Source organism: Pteropus medius, unplaced genomic scaffold, assembly GCF_902729225.1.
Source record: "Pteropus medius unplaced genomic scaffold, Ma_sr-lr_union100, whole genome shotgun sequence".
Classification (NCBI taxonomy): domain Eukaryota; kingdom Metazoa; phylum Chordata; class Mammalia; order Chiroptera; family Pteropodidae; genus Pteropus; species Pteropus medius.
In genome coordinates, this window is record NW_024349797.1 from 16512758 (window position 1) to 16539263 (window position 26506).

Sequence of the window (26506 nt, forward strand, 5' to 3'; positions counted from 1 at the left end):
CCATAAAGATGAATGGGATCAGCATTGGTTTGGAGGAGAGGGCAGGTGAACCGGGCTTCGTGAAATAGCCCATGAGGGGTTTAAGGCTTGCAGGTTGACAGTGTCTAGAAGTCAGTTACTTCTGATAAGTGTTTTTGGTTGGCGACCTGCCACCTCAAAACAGCCTAGGTTTCCAGGGCCCAAAGGTGCTTTCCTGTGGGCATCAGACAGCATTTCCTTAATTGTCCCCAGTCTCGAGCAGAGCGGACCTACAGGTGGATTTTCTGAGGGTCTAGCCTCCTGAGCTGTGACTGTAGCTGGGGGCTGGTTTTCTACGAAATACATTAGTCAAACATAATAAGCACTTGTCACAAGACAGCAAGAGAACACTGACAGTTTAAATCGCCCAGTGCTTAAGGAAGCCATGAAAACAGTGATTATTGCATCACAGCTAGGTGAATAAATAACAAAAACAAATTAGTTTGGGGAAGGAAAAAGGCAAAAAAATAGACTCTCCTGAATGTGTTTGTTTGGATTCTCATTTGCCATTTTAAATGAATACTATTTTTATCTTTTCAATGTATTTGTCATTGAATCATGAAGCTAAATTAAAAAATCAAGTTGTAAAATTATTTAAGTTGGGGAGATGTTTTGGAGACATTTTGAGATCATGCCCACAAGGAACAACTTCATAAATAACATCTCAACCTTCTCCAACAAAAAATGTTAAGCATCATGCCATTTTGAAGTAATATATCTTTGTTCTATAAACTCTCAGAATAAAACATTTTCATTACTGAGAGAAATACAATGAGGCATACTTAAAAAAAAATACTTTCTGTATCTGCCCTGTGGTTCCTGGTTGAGTCATGGAGACAAGTCCTCCATGGGGCCACTTACGGATGAGGGAGGAGCATCTTTTGTCTCTTGCTTCTTTCTGTAGAGTTTTCCAGTTCCTTTTTCTCTTGACCTTGACTGCCTGTATCTTCCAGGTATTCTCTGGAGGATAGCAAAGGTGACAGCCTGTTCTCCGGTAGCTTCTCTTTGGCCAGAGAATCTAGCCTGGAGTCAGAGAAAAGTTCTCCCTCCCTTTTACTGATGGGATATGTCAGATCCTGGCTCCTGGAGCACCAGCTCACAGTATGGACAGATAATGTGTCTGGGGCAGATAGTGACCTCCTTCATAGACATCAGCAACCATCGTCTGAAGGCAGTGGAGGTGGCTTTAACTGAAAATGCAACTTGGAAACAGAAAAAGCAGGAACTGGAAAGAAAAACTCCCTGAGGGCTCCATCCTAAGCGAAAAGAGAGTCAGTTGCACAAACCTTGGATTTACCCATCATTCTTTCACTCCACAGGGCAGTAGAGTGTTTTCTCTACTACTTCTCGAATTGATAACTTAGTCGATAGATGGAGTTTATATTCTTCTCAGATGTAGCCCATACCTTTGTTGTTTACCAAATACTCCGTCAGTAGAGAGCCCCCTTAAAGGACAATGGAACACTTGCCCAAGGAAGGTGGGGGTCATTGAAGTTCTAAACATTTCAAGGTTGTGACCAGTCTGCTTTTTAAAACTTAGAAATATTTCCTAGAGGCCTGGCGTCGTGGGACATCTCCCAGCCTGCTATAGTGGTTGTCCAGCCATGACTCCTGTTTCTGTTTTTATTTACATATAAAGTCAGGTGGCCTTAAACGTTCAAGTGGATTTTCTTTTTTTCTTTTAAACAAAAAGAAGCGTGGAGACAAGAAGGACTTGCCAAATAGAAAAAAATTATGTATTCTTCAGATTCTGAATTGTTGACTGTCGGGCATGGTTTTTCTGCCCTTTGAACAGAGGCTCCATCTTGTTTCAATTAAGATCTATTAACTTTCACTCACATTAGCTCTTCTGCTGGTCTGCTGTAGATATTTTCACGTAAGAAGTTATATTAAGTGTTCTCAAGACGGATTAAAGCAGTTTTCATAATGGTGTGATAACTCATTAAAAACCACCATAAAGGCTAGATAAGCTCAAATTAAAAATAATTTTCTCAGCTCCTATTATGTGTAGAGTAATAATTCTGCCAATATGCATGTAACACTCCCACTGTGTGGGATATACCTGCATATTCAAGCGTGAGAAATCATGTGGGTGAAAGCTTTTCTTTTAAAGATAGGTTAGTTGTGGGCTGAAGGACAAAGAAATTGCAGGGGTACCACCGTTGTTTTTAATTTACAGTTACTATTGATGTGGAGTTATTAATATTAGTCCACTTAGTAATAATCAGATCACTTTCTGGGATGAGAGGTGGAGACACTATTTTGAGTCTCATTTTGATAATAAGTTATAATGACACATAATGGATATCGCCTATCTTTTGTATTCATGCAGGAGTGCATATTTCAGTGGAATATTTCTATCTGAAAGTATAGAATTCTTCCTTCTACCATCCTTTCCATCTCTGATTTTATTTATATCTTTATATTTTGAGCAGTTTTCTAAAATTTTAATGGAATCTTTCAGTTCCTGGTTGGCACCTATTGAAAATGAAGACAGAAAAGTTTAATAAGGCTTTAGTTGTACATGTTATGTAAAATTACACTGGATTAAAGTGCATCGATTAAAAAAATAGTAGATGGTTTTAGAAGCTTATGTACTTTTATATTCTTTAATATACCAGACTTTCCACAGTACCTTCATAACTTTTAGGATGATTTTGGATTAATTCTGACCTCTAAGAGTTATTACAAATCAGACATGTGAATTCAGCCTCACTACGTGGCCGACAACCTATTTGCGTTATGCTACTTTGCTGAGTATGGTAGGTGAGAAAAGCTCCTGCTGAAGGGTGATAGAGACATTTGAAGTTTGGCTCCTTTACGAATCTTCTCCTGCCGTCAAGGGCACAGCCAGGCTGGGTAAGCGTGCTTGAAGGGGCTGAGGTCTTCGGTCCACCTCTGAGCAGCCCCCTCCCTGTGCTCCCCTTCCCTCACACTCAGATGTAGTGTTACTGTCCCGTTTGGCCTCTCTTAGCTGTGCAGTCTCTCATTTCGGTTGTAAAGAAATTGATGAAAATGTTGGTGTCCTGACAGAGGTTTTGGAACTTAGTCATAAGTAGTCCATCTTAGATGGCAGACGTAGATAGCTTTTGAAAATACATCTGACGGGGAAAGCATGCAGCGTCTGCCAGGAAGTTGGAAGCGTTTCTTCTTTTCGCCGTGTACTTCTATTGCATTTTTTACTCCTAGGTTTTAGCCAAAGCTCTAGGCTTTACTTTTTCTTTTTTAAAATCCTGATTTATTTACGTTTTCTCGTATTAGAAATAAGCCCAAGTTAGGAGAGCAGACATAAGCATTCCTGAATAAAGTAATGGAAAATTTTAGGTCTTCTCTTTGTTACTAGCTCGCACTTTCTTTGCCAGATTCAGAGTTCATGGCCAAATAGATTCTTCAGCTTTCTGTAACTATTTGAAGCGAACGGAAATGAAAGAACGTGAGCATGGAGATATGCGTCCACTCCTGCCATGTGGCTTTCAGAGCCAGCTCTGCTTGCTGTCCTCCCACCCCCTGCTCAGCCACCTGTACGGAAATACCTTTAATGGAGGACCACACTTGAAGACCAGCCAGTGGCCTTGAATTAGAAGTCTCAGGGCTCTGTGCCCTCAGAAGGCCTTTGGCTTAGAGCTCTGCGTTGTTAGCCAGAACCTGCTGCTTATTAATAATGCTTCGATTCTGACCCCTGATTAGCCTTCGCTATGCTGGTTTCTGTTCCTTTTCAGGCCTCCTTGAGATTTTCTCTATGCCCTGAACTCATATTAATTCCCTCCAGTTTGACAGGATGGAGACTGTCTAGCTGAATTCATCTTGTTGTCTTGACCTACGTAACTTTTCTGTGCTCGTCCAGAGTGAGAGTGAAATGAATTAGAAGAAAGAGCTGTCAATATCAAAGCTTCCTTCAGGGCCTCTGAACTCTGCCTAGCAGCAGTGTTGGATCCCAGAGTGGTTGGGGCCACTGGTCAGGGGCCAGGAAAGAGAAATTAATCAGGAAATAATTGCTCATAGCAAACTCTACAGACTTCATGTTTAAATTTCCCCCTAAAACCATTAATAAATAGTTGGATGTCGAATCAAGTGGAAAACACCTGTAAAAATCTGTAAAGAAAGTTCAATTGTAATCTAGCACATCAGTCTATTCTCATCATGATCTCAAGTCATAATTGATTAATCGATTCATTTCACAAACTCCTCTGAACCCCTCTGAGAATTTAGGCACGAAGCTAGTGCTGGGGGTGAGGTGCATTGGGTCTGTGCTTTCAAAGAGCTTGTAGCGGGTTAAGAAGGAGACTCTAGCTCATTGCAATCTAATGTCGTGACCGTTACAGTGGACGTGTGTGAAAAGTCCTGTGGGGACACAGCAGGAGTCGGGGTCATTATCAGCACAAATGGGAGAAGGAAGACCAGACACTGTGGGGCCTTGGCAGGGAATACTCACTCTGTGGTTGATTTGTTTTTCTCTTTTTATTCTAAATGTATGAAATAATGATAGAAGTCTAGGAAAATCTGTGAGAATTCGGGAACTGTCAAAAAGTGCTAAAGCATAAATAGAATAACTTCAAAATAAATATGACAAGGCTGACATCCTTCCTTTCTTCCTTGATCAGATACACCATTTCAGTGCCACTTAGCTGTCTGGGTGTAGTAAGAATCTGTGTGTTCATTTAAGTATTATGATTTTGAATTTCTGATAGGAACGAACTGTCATGATTAGCAAGTACCATAAATCTAGGGCAGATTGTCATGAAAGTAAACACTAATGAATTTGAGCCCTGTTAATAAAATTATAAACTACTTATTACTGTCCAAGTGCTCTTAAAAATAATTATCCTTTCAATTTCTTATTAGTTTATTTGTGCAGATGCTGGAACCAAACTAGCTGAGTCAACCATCCTGAGCAAGCAGATGATCGCCTCTGTGCCTGGAGTAAGTCCTCACCGAATTAATTGTCTGCATTTTATATTTCGTCTCATTTCCTCATCTAGCAAAGAGGTATTTTTGGCCTGTGTCCTGGTTCATTTTGGTAGAATAAACATTATAAAATTGAAAACATATCAGCATCTTTTTAAAAAAGAGCACTAGTGAAAATTTAAATTAATCCCAGCCCCTGGAAACTTTCTATTCCAGGAACCATGAGCAAAATTGAAGCAGCAAATAAAGAAGAGGAAAGAAATGACCAAATATACAGAATAGATTTGATTAAAGTTCATTTTTTCCAGAATCCATTTTCTTATATTGGCTCCTATTAACCAATTTGATTTAACTACAGGAAGAAATAAGAATTGTAATATTATCGTTTTCCTTTATAACATTTCCTCTGAAAATTAAAAAATTTCCATTATTATCAACTAGTGAACTATTTGGTAAAATATGTTAAGGTTCTCGTTGACAGGGTTGAAGATGATAAACCACAATTACTTTTTTGTTGCTGTTGTTCTAAATCTTTTTTTTTTTTTTTTTTAGTTTAAAGTATACAGTACGTTAGTTAGATATCTGTATAGTTTATAAAACGATCCCCCTAATTGCTCCTTCCCTCCTCTGGTTTGGCATTTAGCCAATATATTAATGCTGACTGCCACAGTACTTATTGATAGCAATTTTCCTGCAGCAAACTCAGAAACTTTAGAGATTTGTTAATTGAAAACGATGATTTAAATTGTCATTAGAAAAAAAAATTAATAAAGAAAAAAGGATCACCTATAATTCATCTGCCTTACAACGAGAACTCTATTATTATAGACTACTTTTTCATGTTTTGATCTATTCAGTATCCTAATGAGCTTATTCCTATATTATTGGAAATTTATATACTTTCCGATTTCTTTGCTAGTATATACATATTCCTACAAAGATCATCTTCACCTTTGTTTTGGATTATATCCTTGGGATAAATTCCTTAGTCAAAGAGTAAGAATATCTTAATGGTATGTATTTTCATATTGTTTTGCAAAAGACTTTGATTAATTTACACTTGCAAGTATACCAATTTTACCCAAAACACTAAACATTTTTTAAAATACTGTTTATTTGTTTATTTTTTTGACGTGGAGAAGTTTAATGAGAGAAAAAAAATAAATCATTTAACAGAGAGATAATTTTACTGTTGATATATTAATGTATTTTCTTTCTCTTTTTCTATGTATATTTGTTTTAACATAGCTGAGACCATAATATAAGTGCTGCTTTGGCTTCATATGTTATAAGCATTTTTCCCCAAGTTTAATGGCTGTAGAGTTTTACCTCATGTTGATATATCGTAGAATAGTGGTTAAAAATGTGGGAGCTAGATTCCCACCAGAGAATGAGGTCTGCCATTTAATAGCTGTGTAATCAGGAAAGTTATTTAATCTTTATTCTTTGATTTGTATTATCTGTGGAATGGGCTAGAACAGGGCCCAAGGATTGAATGAGAAGATGCATGTAGAACATATTAGCATGGTGCCAGGGGAAGTGCTGAGTAAACATTGTTAAAAATATTAGCAAACGTTAATTATTTGTGGATATTTTAGTTATTTTCAGTATTCTTCAATTATAAGTAATACATGATAAACATCTTTGTGCTTAAGTCTTTGTCCATATTTTAGACTATTTCTTTATAATAGATTTCCGGGAGTAGAATTACTAAGCTATATATTTTTTCAGAGTTCTTAATAATAGTTTGGGTAATGTAAGGTGCTGTGAAACAAAATGCCAGTTCTCAGCAACAACACACAAAGTTATTGTTTGCTCAGTTTAGAAGAGTATCTTGGAAAGTCAAGGGAGGAATACTTCCATATGCATCTGGTTCCTTCAGTCACGTGCAGTCCTCTGTAATCAGATGGTGGTTGGGGAAAGAGAAGAGAATACGGTACATGGAGGGTCTTCCTGGGCCAGGTCTAAATGTGATGCGTATTTCTTCTATTCGTGTTCCGTTGGCTAGAACTCAGTCACACGACCACACCTAACTGTCATGGTTTTGCTTCGTGCTAGGGAAGAAGAGAAGTGGCTCCGTGAGCAGCTAGCCAGCCTCTGCTGCACTCACTGGCTTTCTCGTTGTTTAAGTCTTTCAAACTCAGTACCTATGCAATAGCTAACAAGTTGTATCCTTAATATATAAAAAGTTTATTGAAATCAACAAGTAAAAGACAAACATTTCAATAACAACAAAAAAGCAAAAACTGTTTCAGGATCCACATATAGAACCCTTTCCAATGACCAATACACCATTCGAAATATACCTTTTACCCTCACTAGCCATCAGTGAACTGTAAATTAATACAAAATATTAGAATATTAAAAAATATAAAAAGTAAAATCAACCAGCAAATCAGTAGGTTTTTCTTAATGAATAAACTTGTTAATGATGAAGTGAGACAAACATTCTTATAAACTACTGTGGTAGTTAAAGATGGTTCTACCTTGCTGAAGAACAGTTTGACAATTTACTTCTGTGAATATATATTCAAGAGAATAATTAAATGTGCATATAAGGAACTATAAACAGATATATTTATTATAGTAGCATTTCAAATAGCAAAAATATGGAAACAAAATTAATGGCCAACATTAAGATTTTGTTTAAGCAAAATAAGGCGTCTCTGTAAGATAGATTATTAATTATGTGGATACCAAGTTGAGTTTTCAGATAATATTTAATTAATTAGAAAATGCTTATGATGGATTTAATTTAAAAGCAGGTTAGAAAAAAACCCAGTCTTATAAAATTGTATGCATATATGTATATTATATGCATTCAAAAAAATTTAGAAGGAAGTATTAACAGTGGCTCACAGGTGAAGGATAAGAATTAGGATTATGGTGGTTTTTCTTTTTTATTAATTTGTATTTTCTAAGTTTCCTACATTGAACATGTTACTTTTGTAATCTAAGTAATTTAATTTTAAAATAAGACATAAGTTTTGAGGAAGAATTAGCTATGATTCACTTCAATTCATGTTTTTGAGTTCAGAGTAAATTTTCAACACATTTACCATCGGTTTTCCTATTGAAATAAATATAATCCTCCTGAAACAAGTGGAGCTTGACTCTTTTTTTTTTTAAATAATACAACTAAAGTTTGTTGCATACAAAACACATACTTGTGTTTTGCAGAATAAAAAAAAGGGAGAGGATTGGAAATTATATGCTCCGTTTTACAAGTATCGATGGCTCCCTAAGACTATCCTGACTATAAAGTGTATTTTAAGGCTTTTATTAAATGAGTTGCTGTCTCTAGAGCAAAAGGAACTGGGTGATAATAAATTCTTTGCTCTTGTTTTTTGTTTTAAACTTAAAAGACAGATATTGAATAATATGCCTAGTAATTATTTTCTGTGACATTTGCCTACTTGAAATGCTATAAAATATTGCCCGTGAAAGAAACAAATCCCTTTCAAGAAATGCAGGAACAGAGTATATGCTCCTATTTGCATGACATGTGAAAGGTCAGAGAAAATGGAATAAATCGGGGCGAAATCCTTTCTTGCACTAAAGGATTAATATTCCAAAAGCAGGAACACAATAACCTTTTATAATTCCTTCACTCGATTTAAATTAAAAGAAGAAAACCTTAGAACATATGAAATGCTTGGAAAACGCTCTGACAGAACCGCCAGTGACCTTATTTTACTGTTTGTTGTCCCGTCAGAGGAACTGACAGGCGTAACCTTCTAGAAGAGATAGAAGGTGATGTAGTTCAGTGCTGTGCAGATTTACATGAATATGGGAAAAGGATTTCTGACTGGGTGAGCTAGTTAAGTATATAATGTTCCAGATTTTCCTAAAGAAAGCTAAGAAAAGCTTTGGCATAGTATTCAGATGGCTTCAAAGACGGCCTGCTTTTGATCCCCATTACACCCAGCCTGACGTGTGGCTTCTCTCATGTGGCTTTGATGTAGCAGCCTGTCTGCTCCTTTTCCTTTTCTTTGCCTATAATCCTAAATTCACTGCATTGCCCCAAGAGAGCAGGCTTATGCCATTTAATAACCAGAAGCACAAGTATGCCCTCTTCTCCTTTAAGACTTCCCAAACATACTGCTAGTATCTGGGGAAGATGACCACCTCATTTCTTTCATTATCCCTGGCAAGAATGCAACGGTAATGCATTTATCTATTAATAGTGTATCAACTATGTAGAAGAGTTAAGCTGTAAGCGATTTGACCTGAATATAATTTTCTGACTTTTCCGGCAAACATGATATTCTGCTTTGTGGTTTTTAATAGAGAAAGAATCAAGATGCTGGAGGTAGAATTTGGCCACACGTATTTTATGTGTTCCTAAGACTCCCTAGAGTGTAAAGTGTTACACTTTAGGGTGACACTTAAGGTGATTCATGTCACACAGACTGATACTAATGGCTTTACACAGGCTAAATCTGTGTATACCGACCAGTTTACAAACAATCAGACAAAAACCATTTAAATCACCCAGTGGAGAAACCCGGCCTCCCGCAGGCCGTCGCTGTTTCTTTGCTCTCCACTGCAAACCTTTCGTCAACTTTCGTCCCAGCTGTGGGCAGACAGACAATCACAGACTATGCTGAGAGTAATGCAGTGAGTCAGAAATCCAGAAACTGAAAGAGCTCATTAGCAAACAGCGTGAAATCAGAGCGAGACAATCACGGCAGTCAGGGCAAAATCGAAGGCCGTGGGCCGTGACTCAGAGGGCGCAGCCAGCGGTGTCCTTGTGTTTCAGTGCGGGACAGCGGCCATGGAGTGCATGCGGCAGTACATCAGCGAGGTGCTGGATTTCATGGCGGACATGCACACGCTGACCAAGCTGAAGGTAAGAGCGCTTACGTCTGCTCATCTCAGCTTAGCGAAGCACACAGACGTTGTTAGGGGCTTAAGCAGACCCGATGGGGATCCGATTGTTGCCTGGAGAGGCAGCTGTGGCGCCACCGAATGAGCGCATAGCTGGGGAGTCTGCAGAACTGAGATCCGCCTGCGCATAGAGGGAAAGGAGATCTGCGCGCCATCCGCGGTGTGCGGAGCTTTCCTTTTGCTGCGTAATCGGTTCTTGCGATGCCCCCATTGCGGTGTTACCCCGTTTTACACATGTGGAAACTGAAACCCGAGGTGGCGCAGTAATTTGCTCAAGGTCACAAAACTGGTAGTGATGAAGGCCGACTTGACCTAGGACTGTGGTAACTCCCGAACCCCTCTTCACTGTGCCACACACAGAGCCTTGTGCAACTACTCAGAGCCTCAGTTTCCTCACTTGCAAAACGAGCCTCATAATATCTACCTTTGCCACCTGTTAAAAGGTTCGATGTAAAATAATGCACGTGAAGAGGCTTTCGTAAACTGTAACATTATACAAACATAAGGCATTATGGTTTTTCTCTGGATTGAACCTACCTTCTTCAAGGAAATAATAAAAGACAAAGGATAGCACAGACTTTAATTTACACGTGGGCAAAATCCCAGTGAAGTTGTTGAGCTTATTGACGGTTTCGCAGGGTAGAATATAAATTGCTGATGCAAGTCAACTTGCCGGCGGTGAGTCAGCTAGGGAGCTAAAAGATTGATAGTCTGAGAGCTTTCAGGAAGGCCCCGGACAGAGGGCAGAACATGGCCCAAGGAGCCGCCAGATTGCAGTCTGGCACTACGTTATTCCTTTTTGATAAACAGGATGTAGTCATACCAGAAGTTCGTCAGCTAAAAATATAGTCCCTTTTTTTACTCAACTTAGTTACCAGACTCTGCTCAGATGATCCCAGAATTTCTTGGGGGTAGTGATAGATTTGGAAATGCTAGGTGGAAAGTAGAATCAAAATTTAAACTGATGATTTCTCACACTATCCAAACCCAGTCATTTCCAAGGAAGCTCCCCTAGTGTTTGATCGTACACTGGTTGCTGGTTACTGAATCTGGTTGCCTACACTCAAATGACTTTGATGTACAAAGAAGAGGGAACGGTTGTTACCTAAACATTTTTAGTTCGTTTCGTATAGCCACTTTCAAAATACAGAGACAAATAATGATCAAAAAGTTGGGGATATAACCCACTCCTCTGATTTTACATAGGATTAGCAAACAGATGAGAAAGGTCAAATGGCAAGTGGCTTATCTAAGTCCATGTGACTCATTGAGACAGAACTGGGTCTAGAACCCAGGTTTCAACTCCCAATTCAGTGCTCTTTCCACTGACTAAGCTATGTTAAGCAAAGACATTTTTCTAAGTTAATTCAACAAACATGTATTAAGCGACTGTAATGTAGCTGGCACTCTTCTAAGCAGTTAGGGATGCAGTAAGGAACAAAAACAGAGTAGCTGCCCTCATTTCGTTTATAGTCTGGTAGTAGAGGCCAATTTTAATGAAAATTTCATACAAACTAAGGTAAAATTGCGATTTTAACGATTGCTGTGAAGAAGGGTAGACGATGGCATGAGAGTTTCTAACAGGATGGTATGACCTAGCCAGGGAGGTCAGGGAATGCTTCTTGGAGGAGGTGATACTTGAGCTAAAATCCAAACAATGAATAGCAATTAATTAGGTAAAGAAAGGCAGGAACAGTATTTCAGGCAGAGAAAAGCATGAGCAAAGGCCAGTGATGGGAGAGACCCAGTGTACCTGGGGTCACAAGGACGAAGGGGTAAGATACGGAGGTCAGCAGTAGCTGGATCATTCCAGGATTTTTAGGTTATGCCGAGGAATTTCTTTTTTCTTTTATTCTAAGAACAGTGGGAAGCCACTGAAGAAGTTTCATTGGATTGTATGCTTGGGCATGGTGAGAGAAGGTGTGGCAATGACGACCTGATCTTTTCAAAGAGTGGCCTGGAGTGTCTCCAGGTACTCTGCCAAAGTCACAAAACACCGTTTGGTTTTGCAGAGCCACATGAAGACGTGTTCCCAGCCTCTGCATGAAGATACCTTTGGTGGACATCTCAAAGTTGGGTTGGCGCAGATCGCTGCCATGGAGATCTCCCGGGGCAACCACAGGGATAACAAAGCTGTGATTCGCTATCTGCCTTGGCTCTATCATCCCCCTTCTGCAATGCAACAGGGGTAAGACCCTTATTATTCCAGCAATAAGGGTAAATAAAGGCAGGAAACACCCTGAGATCCCTGAGGCTCAGTGAGAGCTAACGAACACACCGAAGATTTATGGGAGTGGAGTATGATTGGTTGGGAAGATGGAAATTGAAACCCATCTCCATTCTTCCTTGGGGACCCAGCAGCATTTCTGAGCGTGCGCACTTCATGACATGCTGCCAATTAAAGAAATTTGTCCTCATACAAAAACTTCAGACGTTCCGATGGATGATGAAAACTTGGAGCTTAAAACTACCACTTTAACTCTTAATTTCAACTCATTAAATATATCGATAGGTATTTACTGCACACTTACATAAGCTTTTGCCTTCAAGGAGCTTCGATTGTAGCTGGAACAAAATCTGTGAGATGAAATAGAGTGCCAGGAGGTGTGAGCCCTTGATCCTGCTTGTAAGGGAGGCTAAGAGGAGAGATGCCTGTGGGTAGTTTATCTGGGAACTCAGAGCAGGTTCAAGCCTGCCATTTTGCATAGTTAGCTTCCTGGCTAGTGGAAAGGTTTGGAGTGGGGGGAGGGGAGGGCAGGAGGAGAAAATTATTGGAGAGCAGGAAAATGGGTGGTTGTATGTTAGATCTATCTCTTCCTCTATTCCCTCTTCTCAAGTGGGGATGTCATACTTTCTAATGAGAGGAAAGGGAAGAGTTTAGAAAGAGAAGCTAGCGAGAAAGGCAGGTTCGTGGAAAAATGGTATTTAATTCTGTGTCACCAAAGGCTGCTCTTTGCTCAAGAAGCTGATCCCGCAATAGGGTGGGAAACAAGAAAAACAGATTATTTTGTTGGCACTCTGCCACCTGGGTATTTTATTTTATTAATTGTCTGCAAGACCATACTCTTAATCCCTTCCATCTATAAGCCTTTGTTGAGCCCCCAACGAAACGGAGAACATAAAGTCATCTTTAACCCTTCCTTCTCTGACAGACCTAAAGAATTCATCGAGTGCGTCTCCCACATCCGTCTTTTGTCCTGGCTGCTTCTCGGGTCCCTCACTCACAACGCAGTGTGTCCAAATGCCTCCTCTCCGTGCCTGCCCATACCTCTGGATGCAGGTTCCCATATTGCAGACCATCTTATTGTCATCTTGATTGGATTTCCAGAGCAATCAAAGGTAAGTGATTTCTGCAAGCCGAAGACCATATGCATTGAAATTGCTAATAGAAACCCTTATCAGCCAATTATGTTTCTTCTGAGAAGAAAATGCATCTTATCACTGGCCCTCCTGTGGATATTTGGAAAGCAACTTTGTGCTAATGCCTTATTTAAAGTTGTTTAAATTCCCAGACTATCTTTTCTTCCCCTAAATTGTTTTTTTTGGTTTACTTCGATGAAGATAGATGATGGAGGCAAGGAAGAGTTAGCTTCCTAGGCATTTTTGTCTCTAAATAATGAAGAGAAATAAGAGGTTAGAAATATAATAAAAATTCTTTGATCAGTTTTTAGAACCGGATATGCAGCGGGAGAAAATTTATGCCCTATCTAATTCTTTGTGCACTATATTTTCAACTCAAATCTCTAGGGATATTTGAAGATGCAAAATGAAAATAAGAAGGCCAGTCGGGGGCTTACCGAAGTGCTTACCTATGTAGGGAATTTCATAAATTGTAGAGACAGATGACAGGCTTTAGAGAGTAAAGCAAACCCAAGGCAGGCATCAATCACGAGCCGGTACAAGCAAACCAGACATGCTGGTACTAATTAGCTACGAGGAGCCAAGGACCCTTCACAGAGCTTAGGCGAATCCTGGGAGGTCGTGGCGGGCTTGGGCCAGGACAGGCTGGCTCTGTGGTAGAGTAGAGCACCCATCCAAATGACCTGGATGATGTTTGCATGAGGTATTAGGCTGTCAGTTTCTGATATTTCAACTCAGATCTGTGATGGTACTTTGTTCATTTTGTGACCTTGAAAAAGTTGTTTTTTTAATCTATAAAACAGACGAGGGGATGGTTTGAGAATTGTGGAGGTGATCTATGACACGTCTGCAGCACAGTGCCCGGGACACTGTTGGTGCTCACTCAGCCACTGCTTGCCTCTAGTAGGAATACTATCTTTGCTGTTGCTGCTGCTGCTGCTACTACTAGTAGTAGTACGACTATTAAATGCCGGGCAGTGTGTTCGTGTATATAATAGCCCCATTTACTCCTAACTACAGCTCTCTGATGGGGCGCCGTTATCTCCCTGTTGCAGACGAGGCCACGCCCTAACGTGGTAGAATGATTATTCTTCCTCACCTAGTTCGGGGATAGGAATATCAGTTTCGCTAAAGGGCAAGGGGGCGGGTAGCTTTCTTCTGCAAACTAAGGTGGCTCCTCTTTGGAAAGATGCTTTGTCCTCTGAGCACACTCCCACTGACGAGTAAAGAGCAGCTTGTCTTAAGGTGATGAATCACGAGTGTGTACCTGGGCGCCGCCTCCTTCGGCCTGGGATCACTCGGAGGGACCGCTCTCTGGCTTCTGCGTGGAAGGCCGGGGCCCACCAGAGGGTAACGCCTCTTCCTTTCGTTCTTCTTCAGACGTCCGTGCTGCACATGTGTTCGCTCTTCCACGCATTTATCTTTGCTCAGCTCTGGACGGTGTATTGCGAGCAAAGCGCTGTAGCTCCAAATGTCCAAAGTCAGAATGAATTCAGCTTCACGGCGATCCTGACCGCGCTGGAGTTTTGGAGCCGGGTGACACCCAGCATCCTTCAGCTGATGGCCCACAACAAAGTGGTGAGTTCACAAAAAAGTGTTCCCTCTTGGCTAGAATCTCGACATGTAGACTCACTCCCAGCCCTCACACGACCTGTCTTAAAGATCTCAGCCGTAGTGGTATCTAAACCGATGGGTGGATTTTTGTGTTATAAACTGGATGTTCTACCCACACGAAAACTTCCATGAAAAACAAAGCAAACAAGTCAATTCAGTAAAAACGATTTTTGTTTTCTCTGCTCACTACCAAAGGAAACGTATGAAACGTCTACCATTAAGGGCTGTTTTGCCGCAATAAATTCAGAGGGTTAGGAGGGAGATCCATATCATTTTTGGATTCCAAGGCAACTTGGAAAAATTCTAGCCAACCGTGGTGTTTAAGAGCAGACCAACTGAACACATGTGCTCATTTCACTCAGGCTCAAAACCTGAAAAGAACCCCACCTTTCGTTGCCCAAGAGGCTCTAGGCTGCCCAGTCTTCACATCCAGTTCCATTTTGCTGTGGATGGCTCACCGAGAAAGGGGCTGCTCCAGACCTCACCAGAAACGTCTGCAGCATGGTTAGCATGAGCCTGCTTCATTGAAGGTCGGAGGGTGTAGGAAGGAATTTACGGGGGAGCCCTTTGGTTCAGCTTACTGCTTTGGAGGAGGATTCTGAGCTGGGGAAGCAATAGCCATTGTCTCAGTATGGGTCAAATTCATGTCTGTGAGGGGCAAGGGACCCGGAAGAACACCATAACGATGGTCCCATCATGAGCAGAAACCCAGCACCGCACCGTCCACAAAAGGCGTTCCAGAAATGATTTTCGATTGACTATCAGTCCAAGAAATATTTTCTTATAGGTCTAATTGGAAAGGGGATTATACATTTCCTTTTAGTAAAACAGTTTCTTTTCTTCAGAGAAGCAGATGCTATAAGGTCATTCTGTATGGAGAGAGCTGTTTAGTTCAATTTAAAAGGCATTTGTGTGAAAATTTTAGGGTGCACGAACAGTTCTGACTGCTATGGAGATAATTATGTTTATTGGATCGTAGAGTCTTAGAGATGAGCATTCTGTTCTGTTATTTTACAGACAATGAAATGGAAACCTCTAACTGAAGTAGGGATTCAAAGTTTCCTTCTATTTTCATTCGTTTTTTGATGTCGTTAATACCTCTCCTTCAAAGCTCTCTTGATATTCAGATGTTACAAATGAATGTTTTATAAATGATGTTATAAATGAATTTGAATTAATTTTATCCTGAAATTGAAGGTCCGGCCTTAGGAATTTCTGAATCTCTACTGCACTTTTGAACTCTCGTAAGCACAGTTACCTTGTTCCATAAAGAACAAAGCCTCAAAGACAGACATGCAAAAATATTAAACAGCCACTCCGGATGACGTAACTGTGCAGAAAGGATCAAGATGGAAAAAGGGACCTAAGCCCAAAGAGTTCTATAGCTGGAAATGAAGAAGCGGAAGCCATTGATCCCCTGGTGTGAATCACGGTGCAGGGTAGATTAGTGAGATCAGTACCCCAATTCTATTGGCAGCCCCGAGTTAGATGAGGAAGGCATGACAATTGCAAAACCTCTGGAGCTTTAAAAATTCAGTTTCCGGTTAATAGACACCACTCTGTGTGGTCCTCTGTGGTCATCGTGCAGACAGACCTAATGGGCACGGGGCATGGGTTCTCTGCGGCTGCAGACTGGTTTGCGTAGTTTCCATATTACTGGGAGTGGAATTGATTTTCATGTTTGTTGTTTCAGATGGTAGAAATGGTGTGTCTCCATGTGATTAGTTTAATGGAGGCATTGCAAGAATGCAATTCAACAATTTTTGTCAAGGTAGGAAAATCTTAAGATTTTTATAGACCGTTTCTTGCTGCTAAAATTAAATGTGGATTTATTTTGAATGTATCTTCTGAAGAGGAAAAGAAAAGTGGTTTAATTTGAATACCCAAAGTTGGGACTGGAGGATTCGGGCTCATATAGCAACCCTTATCAAATGGTTATTGTGTTATTTTTGCTGTTGCTCTGCTGCTGTGACAAACTCTACCTGGGTTAAATGTGTCGGACCATGATTACATGTAACACAAGCAATTACAATGTTACTGGGGACCGTTGATCTGAAAATGACCCTATAGTAATATAAATTGGTGGGAGGTCACCAAGATATCCAGAAAACCAAGGAAAATCGTCTGTGATCGTTTGACTTGGTCGCGGGTACTTTTCTCTAAGATAAATAGATTCAGTTTCTAATATTACTATTCTAAATTATTAGATAGCACATGAAAGGAATTTAAGCATTCGTCATCTATCCAGTGACATCAGAAACGTACTGCGGGATAAAAATATGAGAGTAAAGGGGAACTTGGTTTCTCGCTCACTTACCTTTCTAGTTTCCCCTTTTCCGTTCCTTCCTGTCGTTCCACCTCTTTGTCTCACCGATTCTCTGTTCTTTTTCCTCTTGTGCCAGCCACTTCCTTCTTTCCCTTTTACTTCCGTGCTCCCTCGTCTCGGCCGCCATCACCCCCACCCCACCACAGAGGGCATCAGTTTGGAACCTTAGAACTTGCTATGTTGCTCCTTGGTTGAATCCCTTCTTCAGTAAAGGATGCTTTTCAAGTTAACTCACACAGCGCTAAAGAAAAGGGAGCCCATTTGCAGGGGAAACTTGACTGTTGCCAGAACACTGCGAGGTAGTTGGTTCTAATGGGGTAGAACCAACAGTAGCACAAGTCAACACTGTGAGACAAACTACATGACTGATTCTTAGATGATCACACCTGATTTTATTTTTCACAACTTTGTTAAAGTATAACTTACGTACAGTAAACTATACATATTTAAAGTGTACAGTTTGATAGAACTTGACAAATATTACCACAGTCAAGATTATGAACACATTTATTACCCCCTAAAGTTCTCTTGTTGCCATTTATAACCTTGTCATTCCACCACTCTCTGTACCTCTCCTCTTCATCCCCAAGCAACTCCTGATCTGCTTTCTGTCACTCTAGGTTAGTTTGCATATTCTAGAATGTTCTATAAATGGTACAGTATGTACTTTTTTTTCTGCCTTCTTTCACTCAGAATAATTATCTTGAGATTAATATCCATGTTGTTGCATGTGTCAGTAGGTCATTTTTTTTTTTTTTTGGTTTCTGAGTAATATTTCATTGTATGGAATACCACGTTTTATTTATCCATTCATTAATTAATGGACATCTGAACTGTTTTCATTTTGGGGCTATTACAAATAAGGCTGCTATGACTATTCATGTACCAGTCTTTGTGTAGACATATGCTTTCATATACGTTAGATAAATAACTAGGAGGGAATAGCTAGGTCTTTGCTCTGAAAGCTACTTTGATATAAAGAAAAGCAGTCCAGTTTTCTTTTGACTAGTGTTAGCCTGGTACGTCTTTTGCCATTCTTTTACTTTTAATCTATTAGTATCTTTATATTTAAAGTGTATTTCTTATAGGCAGCTATAGTTCGGTGTTGGGTTTTTTTAAAAGCTCACTCTGACAATCTTTTGCTTTTAATTGGAGTTTTTAAACCACTTTCATTTAATGTGTTTTGCGATATTGTTGGGGTTAAATCTACTATCTTGCTGTTGATTTTCTATATTTCTCATCTGTTCTTTGTCTCTCATTCCCTCTCTTTATGCTTTTTTTGGACCGAGTTTTTAATGATCAAAATTTGGATGGAATTTCCTCTTCTTTTTCTGGTTTCTTAAAATTGAAGCTGACATCGTAAATTGGAGAACCTTCTTCTTTTCAATCAGCAGTGTTTAGTGCTCTAAATTTCCTAAGTACTGCTTGAGCTGCATTCTTCCATGTTTAGATATGTTCTCATTTCCGTTCATTCTAAAATGCTTTCTAATGTCCATTAGGGTTTCTTCTTTGATTCAGGGGTTATTTAGAAGTGCGCTTTTTAATTCTATTATTGGTAAAATGTCTTAATTGTTGTTGTTTTAGTGGTTGATTTATAGTGTATAGTGTACATTTTTAACTTATCACAATCTACCTTCAAGTAATATAACACTTCATAAATAGTATAAGGACGTATAATAGTATACTTTCATTTCTCACCTCCCGGCTTTGTGCTATTACTGTCATATACTTTATTCAACTATGTTATATAACAAACCATATATTATTATTAAATGTCAACAGTCATCTCTTATAGAGATGAGAATTTTTAAAAATATTTATTTATATTTACTATTATTGCCATGTTTATATTTGCCATTTTCAGTGTGTTTCATTTCTGTCATCTTCTTTCTGCCCAAAAGACTTTTTTTTCCTTTTATTTTTTTTTATCGATTCTCGTGCAGGTCTCCTGGTGATTAATTCCTATAGGTTTTGTGTGTCTGAGAATCTTACTTTGCCTTCATTTTGAAAAATACTTTTGCTGGGTATCGAATTCTAGGTTCAAATTTTTTTTCCTAGTACTTTAAAAATGTTGCTCCTCACATTGTTTCTGACCAGAAATCTGTATCATTCTTATTGTTCTTAATTCTGTCTGTGACATGTCTTTTTTTTCTCTGGCTTTTTAAAAGATTTTTCTCTTTACCATTGTTGTTAAGCAATTTGATAATGAAACACCTTGGTGTGGTTTTCTTCATGTTTCTTGTGCTTGGATTGGTTGAACTTCTTGGATCTGTCAATTTATAGTTTTCATTATAGTTGGAAATGTATCAGCCATTATTTCTTAAACTATTTTCTTCTATGCTTCTATTCAGCATATTCAATATTTCCTTTACTTTTTGACACTATTGATTATAGTTATAATAACTTTTAATGTCCTTGTCTAGTAATTGTTATCTGTATCATTTTTCAGTCTTTTCCAATTGTTTGATTTTTCTTCTTATTTTGGGTCACATTTTCCTGCTTCTTTGCACAGCTGGTAATTTTTTACTGAATTCTTGACATTTTGAATTTGACATTTTTGGGGGCTGGATATTTTTTCATTCCTACAAATATTCTTGAGCCGTATTCTGTGGCATAGTTAAATTACTTAGAAACAGTCTTATCCTTTTGAGTCTTACCTTTAAGCTTGCTAAGTGGGATCAAAGCAGCATTTTGTCTAGGGCTAATGTTTCTTCACTACTCAAGTGGTATCCTGAGTACTCTACTTAATGTTCTATTGTTTAGAAGATTTTTTTCACTTTAACTGGTGGAAACAGAGACTGTTGCTGGCCCTATTTGACCACCAGGGATTTTCCCCTCTAATTTTTTTGAGTTGTTTTTTCTTCAGTCTTGGGTAGTTTTTCTCATGCGTGTGCACTGGTTACTCTTCAGCTCCAGACTCAAGGGGGACCCTTTACAGATCTCCAGAGTTTTCCCTCTCTTTGTGCAACTTTCTCCTCTCTGGTACCCGGCCTTACCAACTCTACCCACGTTGGCCTCTCTGGACACCCGGCCCCACTTCCCTAATCCAGGAAGACGGCCAGGCTGTGCTACTGCCTGCAAACTCTCTCTAGGCAGTAGGTTAGACTAATTGTAGGGCTCACTTTGTTTGTTTCCTTCCTTGGTGACCACCGTCTGGCATTGCTGATGCTCAGTATCTGAAAACCATCATTTCATAGATTCCACCTGGAATTTTAGCTGTTTCAGGCAAGTGGGTAAATCTGGTCTTTGTTATTCCAGCTTTATTAAAGAGAGAGAGTTTCACAACTAATTTTAATTTTGAGGGCAGGTGCAAACGTGGAGTGAAATGAAGACAGCCCATCCAAGCAGGACATCTTTCATTTATCCTATTGCATAAACCAAAATAAGAGAGAATGGATTGCTTTTATTTGGTGAAAAGCAACCTATTTTCTCAAATGTCCTTTAGTTTTCCAGATCCTGTTTCGGAGAAGCAAAAAAAAAGCCCAACCAACTTTATTATAACATTACAGAGCCTAAAATAAATTACATCTAATTCTTACTGACAGCTTTGTAGGAACCACTAGCAAAAGGGAACTGAAATGGTTGTTATTCAGTAAGTGAAATTAGCATTCCTGAAATAGGATAACTGCTGGGTTATATAATGCTATCAATAATCATGAGATTTAACCTGAAGCTTTTAGTCATGTGATTTGTAAATCACAAACCTGAAGGTCCCTTGTAGGTATATTTTTTAATCTTATGGTCAGATGTTACATCAGTGGAGAAATAATAAAAAACTCTGGTAAAACCAACCTCGCTATTCCCCTTGCTTGCCTCATACAGGCCCTTAGCCCCAGTGACAGCATTGGGAAAGGCGTCCACCCAGGCTCAGAGTCCTCAGTGCTCCCTGGCCCCTACTCACCCTGGTCCCTCAGGATTCTTAACAGGAGGTTAGTCCAGGTATTTCTCAATATCAAGAGGCCTGTGGGCCTTCTTCCGTATCAAACAGGTCAATAATCGGTAAAAGTCTGTAGATGTTAGGACTCTCAGCCTTGGTTCTTGATGTAAAGACATTTTTCCGCCATTCAGAAATGCCTAGATGAGCCAGCTCTGCTAAGAGCCGATAACACAGCCTTATCCCAGTTTCGCTCTGAGTGTTGATGGCAGGGGGAGGCAAAGAGAGGGTGTCATTCCCTGAGATTTTGAATTTTAGTCCAATTACATCTTCTGAGACACACTATACTCCATTTCTAAATAACAGTATTTATGTCAGAGACTCAATATCAACTGACCGCAACATAAACACCATGTTTAGGAGTAAACATCACTGGAAGTCAAATTAGCAAATTATACACATCGGTAGAATGTTGAAAGCAGAGCGACAGTCAGATTCAGCCTTGGAAACCAAAAGCATAGATTGAAATGTAATTGATCACTTCACCAACTTGTTGTTTTTAACGTTTTGATGAATTCGATGAGACCGGCAGCCCAAGGCCATGGCTAGTGAAGAGCGGTCGTTTGTACACTGTCCCCGGCCCACAGGTTCCCTTCCTGGTTCTCCCACTTTGTTCGCTGCATTGCTGGCCTCCAGTTTGCCACGGCTGGAAACCTCAGCTTTTTCCTTGGCTTCTTCCTCACTCCAAAGAGCGAGCGAGTCTCCAGATGCTTACCGGTGATCTCCGCAGGCAGCATCCTTCTCCATCCCCAGAGCCACCCTTGGACTTACCTCCACCGTGGAGGCAGCCTCCACACTGGGCCCCTGCCCCCCTTCTCCGTGTCCTTCTGCAGACGGCCGCCACAGTGACCTCTCTGGAGCGTAGTCGCTCATGGCGAATGAGGCTCATGCGGAGATTTGGAATCAAATCCAGTCTCACGTGGCATCCCAGCTCGTCTGTGAGATGATCTCACGTCTGCTTTTCCACACTCACTGTGCGTGGCCCTCTCCAAAGAGCCTCGCTCTCTAGCACCGTGCGACACCTTGCTGTCTCCTCACCTCTCCACGCACTCCTGCCTCTGGGCGTTGCTTCCCGGGGTGCTCTTGTATTACTTGGCTAGGGCCACTGGGTGGTTTGAATGACAGAAATGTATTCTGTCATGGGTCTGGAGGCCAGAAGTTCAAGTTCAAGGCGTCCCAGGGCTGGTTCCTTCTGAGGCGGAGGGCGAGTCTGCTTCCTGCTTCTCCTCTAGCTGCCGGTGGTGCTAACGGTCCTAGGCTTGTAGATCTCTCTCTGCCTTTATGTTCACATGGTGTTCTCCCCGTGTATGTGGTCTCCATGTCCAGATGTCCCTTTTTTGTAAGAGCACGGTCATATTGGGTCGGGGGCCCACCCGACTCTAGAATGATCTTATCTTAACTAATTATGTCTGCAGCAACCGTTTCCAAATAAGGTCACATCTAAGGCTGTGTGGGTCAGGGTTACAGCATCTGTTTGATGGGACACATTCAAGCCATAATAATTCTACTGTGTTGGAATAGAGGGCTGGAAGGAACGTGGAGGTGCAATGATATGATGCATATTAATGTATTAAAGACCTGAGCAGTACTGACATAAATGAGCATTTCCAAACTTTTTAGACCATAGCCCCCCACCCCCAGTTTAAATCCCACCAAACTAGAGTTCTGTGGACTACACTTTGGGCAGCGTTGTGTTCTGGCCCTGACTTCCAGTTTTATGTGACTACGAATGTTTACTTATGAAGGGCTGAAACGTGGCCGAGAGAGCAGGGCAGCCAGGGAACAACCATTGCTGGAGGCGCTCGGACGGGGCACCCTGTCACCTCGGGGGAAGGGCCTCAGCAGAGGAGTGGAGGGTGAATCAGAGGCGGCAGAAGGGCGAGGCGCCCTGGACGCCTGCGCTGTGAGAGCCTCACCCTGCCTGTCATGTGCACCCACACTGGTCGGACCCCTGGCCCGGCTCACTCCTGCCGTGTCCCGCCTTCCACGTCACAGCCAGGCCACTTGTCTTTCTATCACGGAAGGATTTCGACTGCTTCCCAGCAGTTATTTTCTTAATGACCACGGGCAGATAGCGTCGCCACGCTCCTCGGAAATTCAGTCCTAAAGATCTGGGGAGGAAATTCTATTTCAAGAAAGTGAGGATTTAATTAAATAAATGCACGATTAATTTCCCGCACTCGGTAGCTTTCAGGAGCCAGTCCATCGTTTCCTCCAAAGCTTGTGTTTCAGGCTCTCATGGCGTGTGCTTATTAATCTCCAAATGCCCCCAGCTCAGCAGGGTTTGGCCTGAGAAAGGCGTTTTCCTGATAATAGGTAACTCCGCAGCGGGGGGCCACATCCTTTTGTGATGTGGAGGGAATTCAGTGTGCCCTGCTGTCCCTCGCAGCCGTCGAAGCTCAGGGGGGAGAAGGGAGAACAGTAATAACGAGGCTTCTGTGTTTCTCCACACAGCTGATACCTATGTGGTTGCCAATGATACAGTCAAATATCAAGGTAAGTCCCCCTCCGGCGGACTGGAGGCTCGGTTCCCTCCAGACAATGTTGTGACATTCGTAGGGCTCCTTCCTGCCCCACTTATTGTGGAGAGAGACGAGTTCCACCTGCTCCTGGTCCCAGGGGGCTGCTAGTGCAGGAGACCCTAGGGCCAGGTAAGAGGCCTGCGGGCCGCGGTGACAAAAGGAGCCGCTGCCCCACTGCTCGCTGTCGATGAGGGTGAAGGGGGCGGGGGCGGATCCCGGTCTGGGTGAGGCTCCGTTACTGACGAGGCGAAGGCTGGAGAGCTGCTCTACCTTCAGAGGACACCGAGGGATCTGGTCCCAGGCCTGTCCAGTGCTATTTCCTGGCCACCAAAACTGACTTTTCATGACTTGATAGGAAGAATTCTATCACGACAAGACAGCGTTGAATGAATGACAGAGTTGAACTGGAAGGAACCTGTCATCATTTTACATACGAGAAAAAGTTGGACCAGGAGGAAGAGTAACTTGGATGGGGCCTGGCAGCCAGGAAGGAGAAGACCCCGACTTAATGTATTTCCCACTGCCAGTCCCTGCCTTGAGTGACGCATTGTCACTGCAGGGCCAAGGCTACTCCATGACCAGTAAACGTAGTTACTGGGGCTCAACATTCGGATGGCAACGCCAGCCACCAGCTCCACCCAAAACTGGGCCCCACCCACGGTGCCAGGAGTCTGCGGGTGGGGCACGGGGAGGAGATGGACGCCTTCCTGCTGGACTTCTTCTCTGAGTTTGGGAGGGATGTTGGTGAGAGAAAATGGGGGTCACCTCAAGGTACCCAGACACTGAGACAGAAGTGCGGTGGTCAGCAGCGCCTGCAGCTTCATGGCGTAGGTCCTGTTGGCGGCCACCGGTAGGTGTGTCGGCACTGCCGAAAACCTCATCTCAGTACTCATTTTTATTGTGAAAAGTGGTCACACTTGCACCGAGGCATTCTAGATGGCCCCTCCCCCCGTGCGATGGCAGTCGGTGGCGATTTGACATTGCATGACATTGCATGACATTGCGAGGAGGCCAACAGAGCCTGATGAGAAGCTAAGAAAAATAAGCTCGCAACTAGCTCTTTCCTGTGCATTAACATGAGAACAGGTAGATTATAATCATGACGAAAATGTATCGAGCACTTACTGTGTGCCGAGTTCTATTCTACACCCTGGATTAACTCATTTATCTTTACAAAAACCCCGTGGTGTTTCTCTCCCCACTTTGGCCTCGAGAAGATCCAAACAGACTGAAAAAGCTTGCTCTTAAAGTTTTTCACAGAGGAACCAGGATTCGAGCCCAGGGAGCCCAGCGGCAGAGCCGGGCCACTTCTCCACCACCCCAGGCTCATGTGGCGAGCAGCTCCCGGGGGACGAGTACAGGTGTCAGTCCATATACCGATGTCAGCTTTAAGTTCCTGTTGCAGTAAATGAGTCAAGACGGGAATGGCATGATTTGGAGGGATCTGGGCCGTGTCGACGCTAGGTACATGGCCCCGGCCCACGTCCGCTGCCCTGAGCACTGCCAAATTCCAGACTTGGCTTTCTTTAGGCCAGACAGCCCTTGGGCCGTGGGTGAGTTCTGCAGGCAGAAGTCCTCCAGGCTGGCATGGCAGTCCCTGGGTTGAGAGCGACCCTTGGGAAGAAAGAAACTGAACTCTGTGTCTTGCCCTTTCTTAACAGCACTTATCCGCGGGACTCCAGCTTCGCCTCCAGGCCATTCAGAACAACGTCAACCACCACAGCCTAAGGACGCTGCCCGGCTCGGCGCAGAGCGGTGCCAGTCTGGTGGCCCTCCGCAAGTGGCTGCAGTGCACCCAGTTCAAAATGGCCCAGGTGGAGATCCAGTCCTCAGAAGCAGCCTCTCAATTTTATCCTCTATGAGTGGACTCCTCGGCTCTCAGTGTCAACACTCTGGTTTAGCAATAATGGGTTTAAAAACAAAACAATTTGATCCAAGCAGGTTGGGGAACATATTGGTACTGTACATTCTCTTTCTAGTTTAGAAAAAGACGTGCAAAGGCCGGAGAGGGCCAAAAACGAAGCTTTCTTGCTACACATATTTCTGATGACTCCTTGGGCTATCTGATTAAGTGTTTCCTTACATTATTTTTTAAAAACCAAATCATTTTTCTTTAACTAACTTCTATTTTTTTTAAGAAAAAAAAAAATAGACTGGTGGGTACTCACAGAACAGTTGTATAAGTCCCCCTGTTGCTATTTTTGATGATAGAGAATAAATAGGGTTTTTGAAACCTTTGTAGTGTTTTTTCTTAAAATCCACTCTTGGCAATGCAATAAAAAACCCGTCACCATAAGCCAGTGACACTTGACTGAAGCTTTTTGTCATTATCCTGGGAAAAGTGGCAGCTTGCAAGGACCATTACAAAGTGCACTTAGAAATTAGGTGGTTAAACTGTGCCAATTGTTTTCTTTGTTTTATAATATCATTTTCCAAAACTGTCCAGTAAGTTTTATTATTTTTAAAACTAGTTTTTCAACTCATTAGTTCTAGGCTGTACTTTCTTGTAAGCTTTATGATAATCACTTTAGTTTTGTGAATAATAAATTTTATTCTTTTGTTAATACTTGTATACAATTCAATTTAAAACTGTAGATTGCATACTGGACCAGACGATTCCCCACGCTGGCACAGAGCACTGCACCTGGAGTTACGTTTCATAAAACAGAATTTTAATAGTGTAAGAACACCGAGATTTATCAGCACTTATACTCAGCATTTGACTGTGCATTCACAAATGATATTTCTCTTCTCTACCCCTGTAATGCACTGACTTAAAAAAAGACTTAATATACATTTAAGCTGTATATTGACATGCTATTAAATGCATTTTTTATTATCCTTGTGAGCCTGGGGTTTTTTAAAATCAGTTTATAGAGCTAGAGCTTAGATCCTGACAACCATTTCTTCTAAACGTTTAAAACTTCTAACCTCCCT

General features: G+C 41.4%; 1 protein-coding gene across 1 annotated transcript in view; it reads left to right on the plus strand.

Moving 5' to 3' along the window:
• UNC79 (unc-79 subunit of NALCN channel complex) overlaps positions 1–25717 on the plus strand; it is a 214070-nt gene extending 188353 nt beyond the window's left edge. The window contains exons 45-52 of the mRNA XM_039884084.1: positions 4861–4938; positions 9686–9775; positions 11826–12001; positions 12966–13152; positions 14554–14751; positions 16481–16558; positions 23502–23543; positions 25231–25717. Coding sequence (XP_039740018.1) covers positions 4861–4938; positions 9686–9775; positions 11826–12001; positions 12966–13152; positions 14554–14751; positions 16481–16558; positions 23502–23543; positions 25231–25431 — 1050 coding nt within the window. The 3' untranslated portion in view covers positions 25432–25717. The remainder of the gene's footprint in view (positions 1–4860; positions 4939–9685; positions 9776–11825; positions 12002–12965; positions 13153–14553; positions 14752–16480; positions 16559–23501; positions 23544–25230) is intronic.
• The last annotated feature ends 789 nt before the right edge of the window (positions 25718–26506 follow it).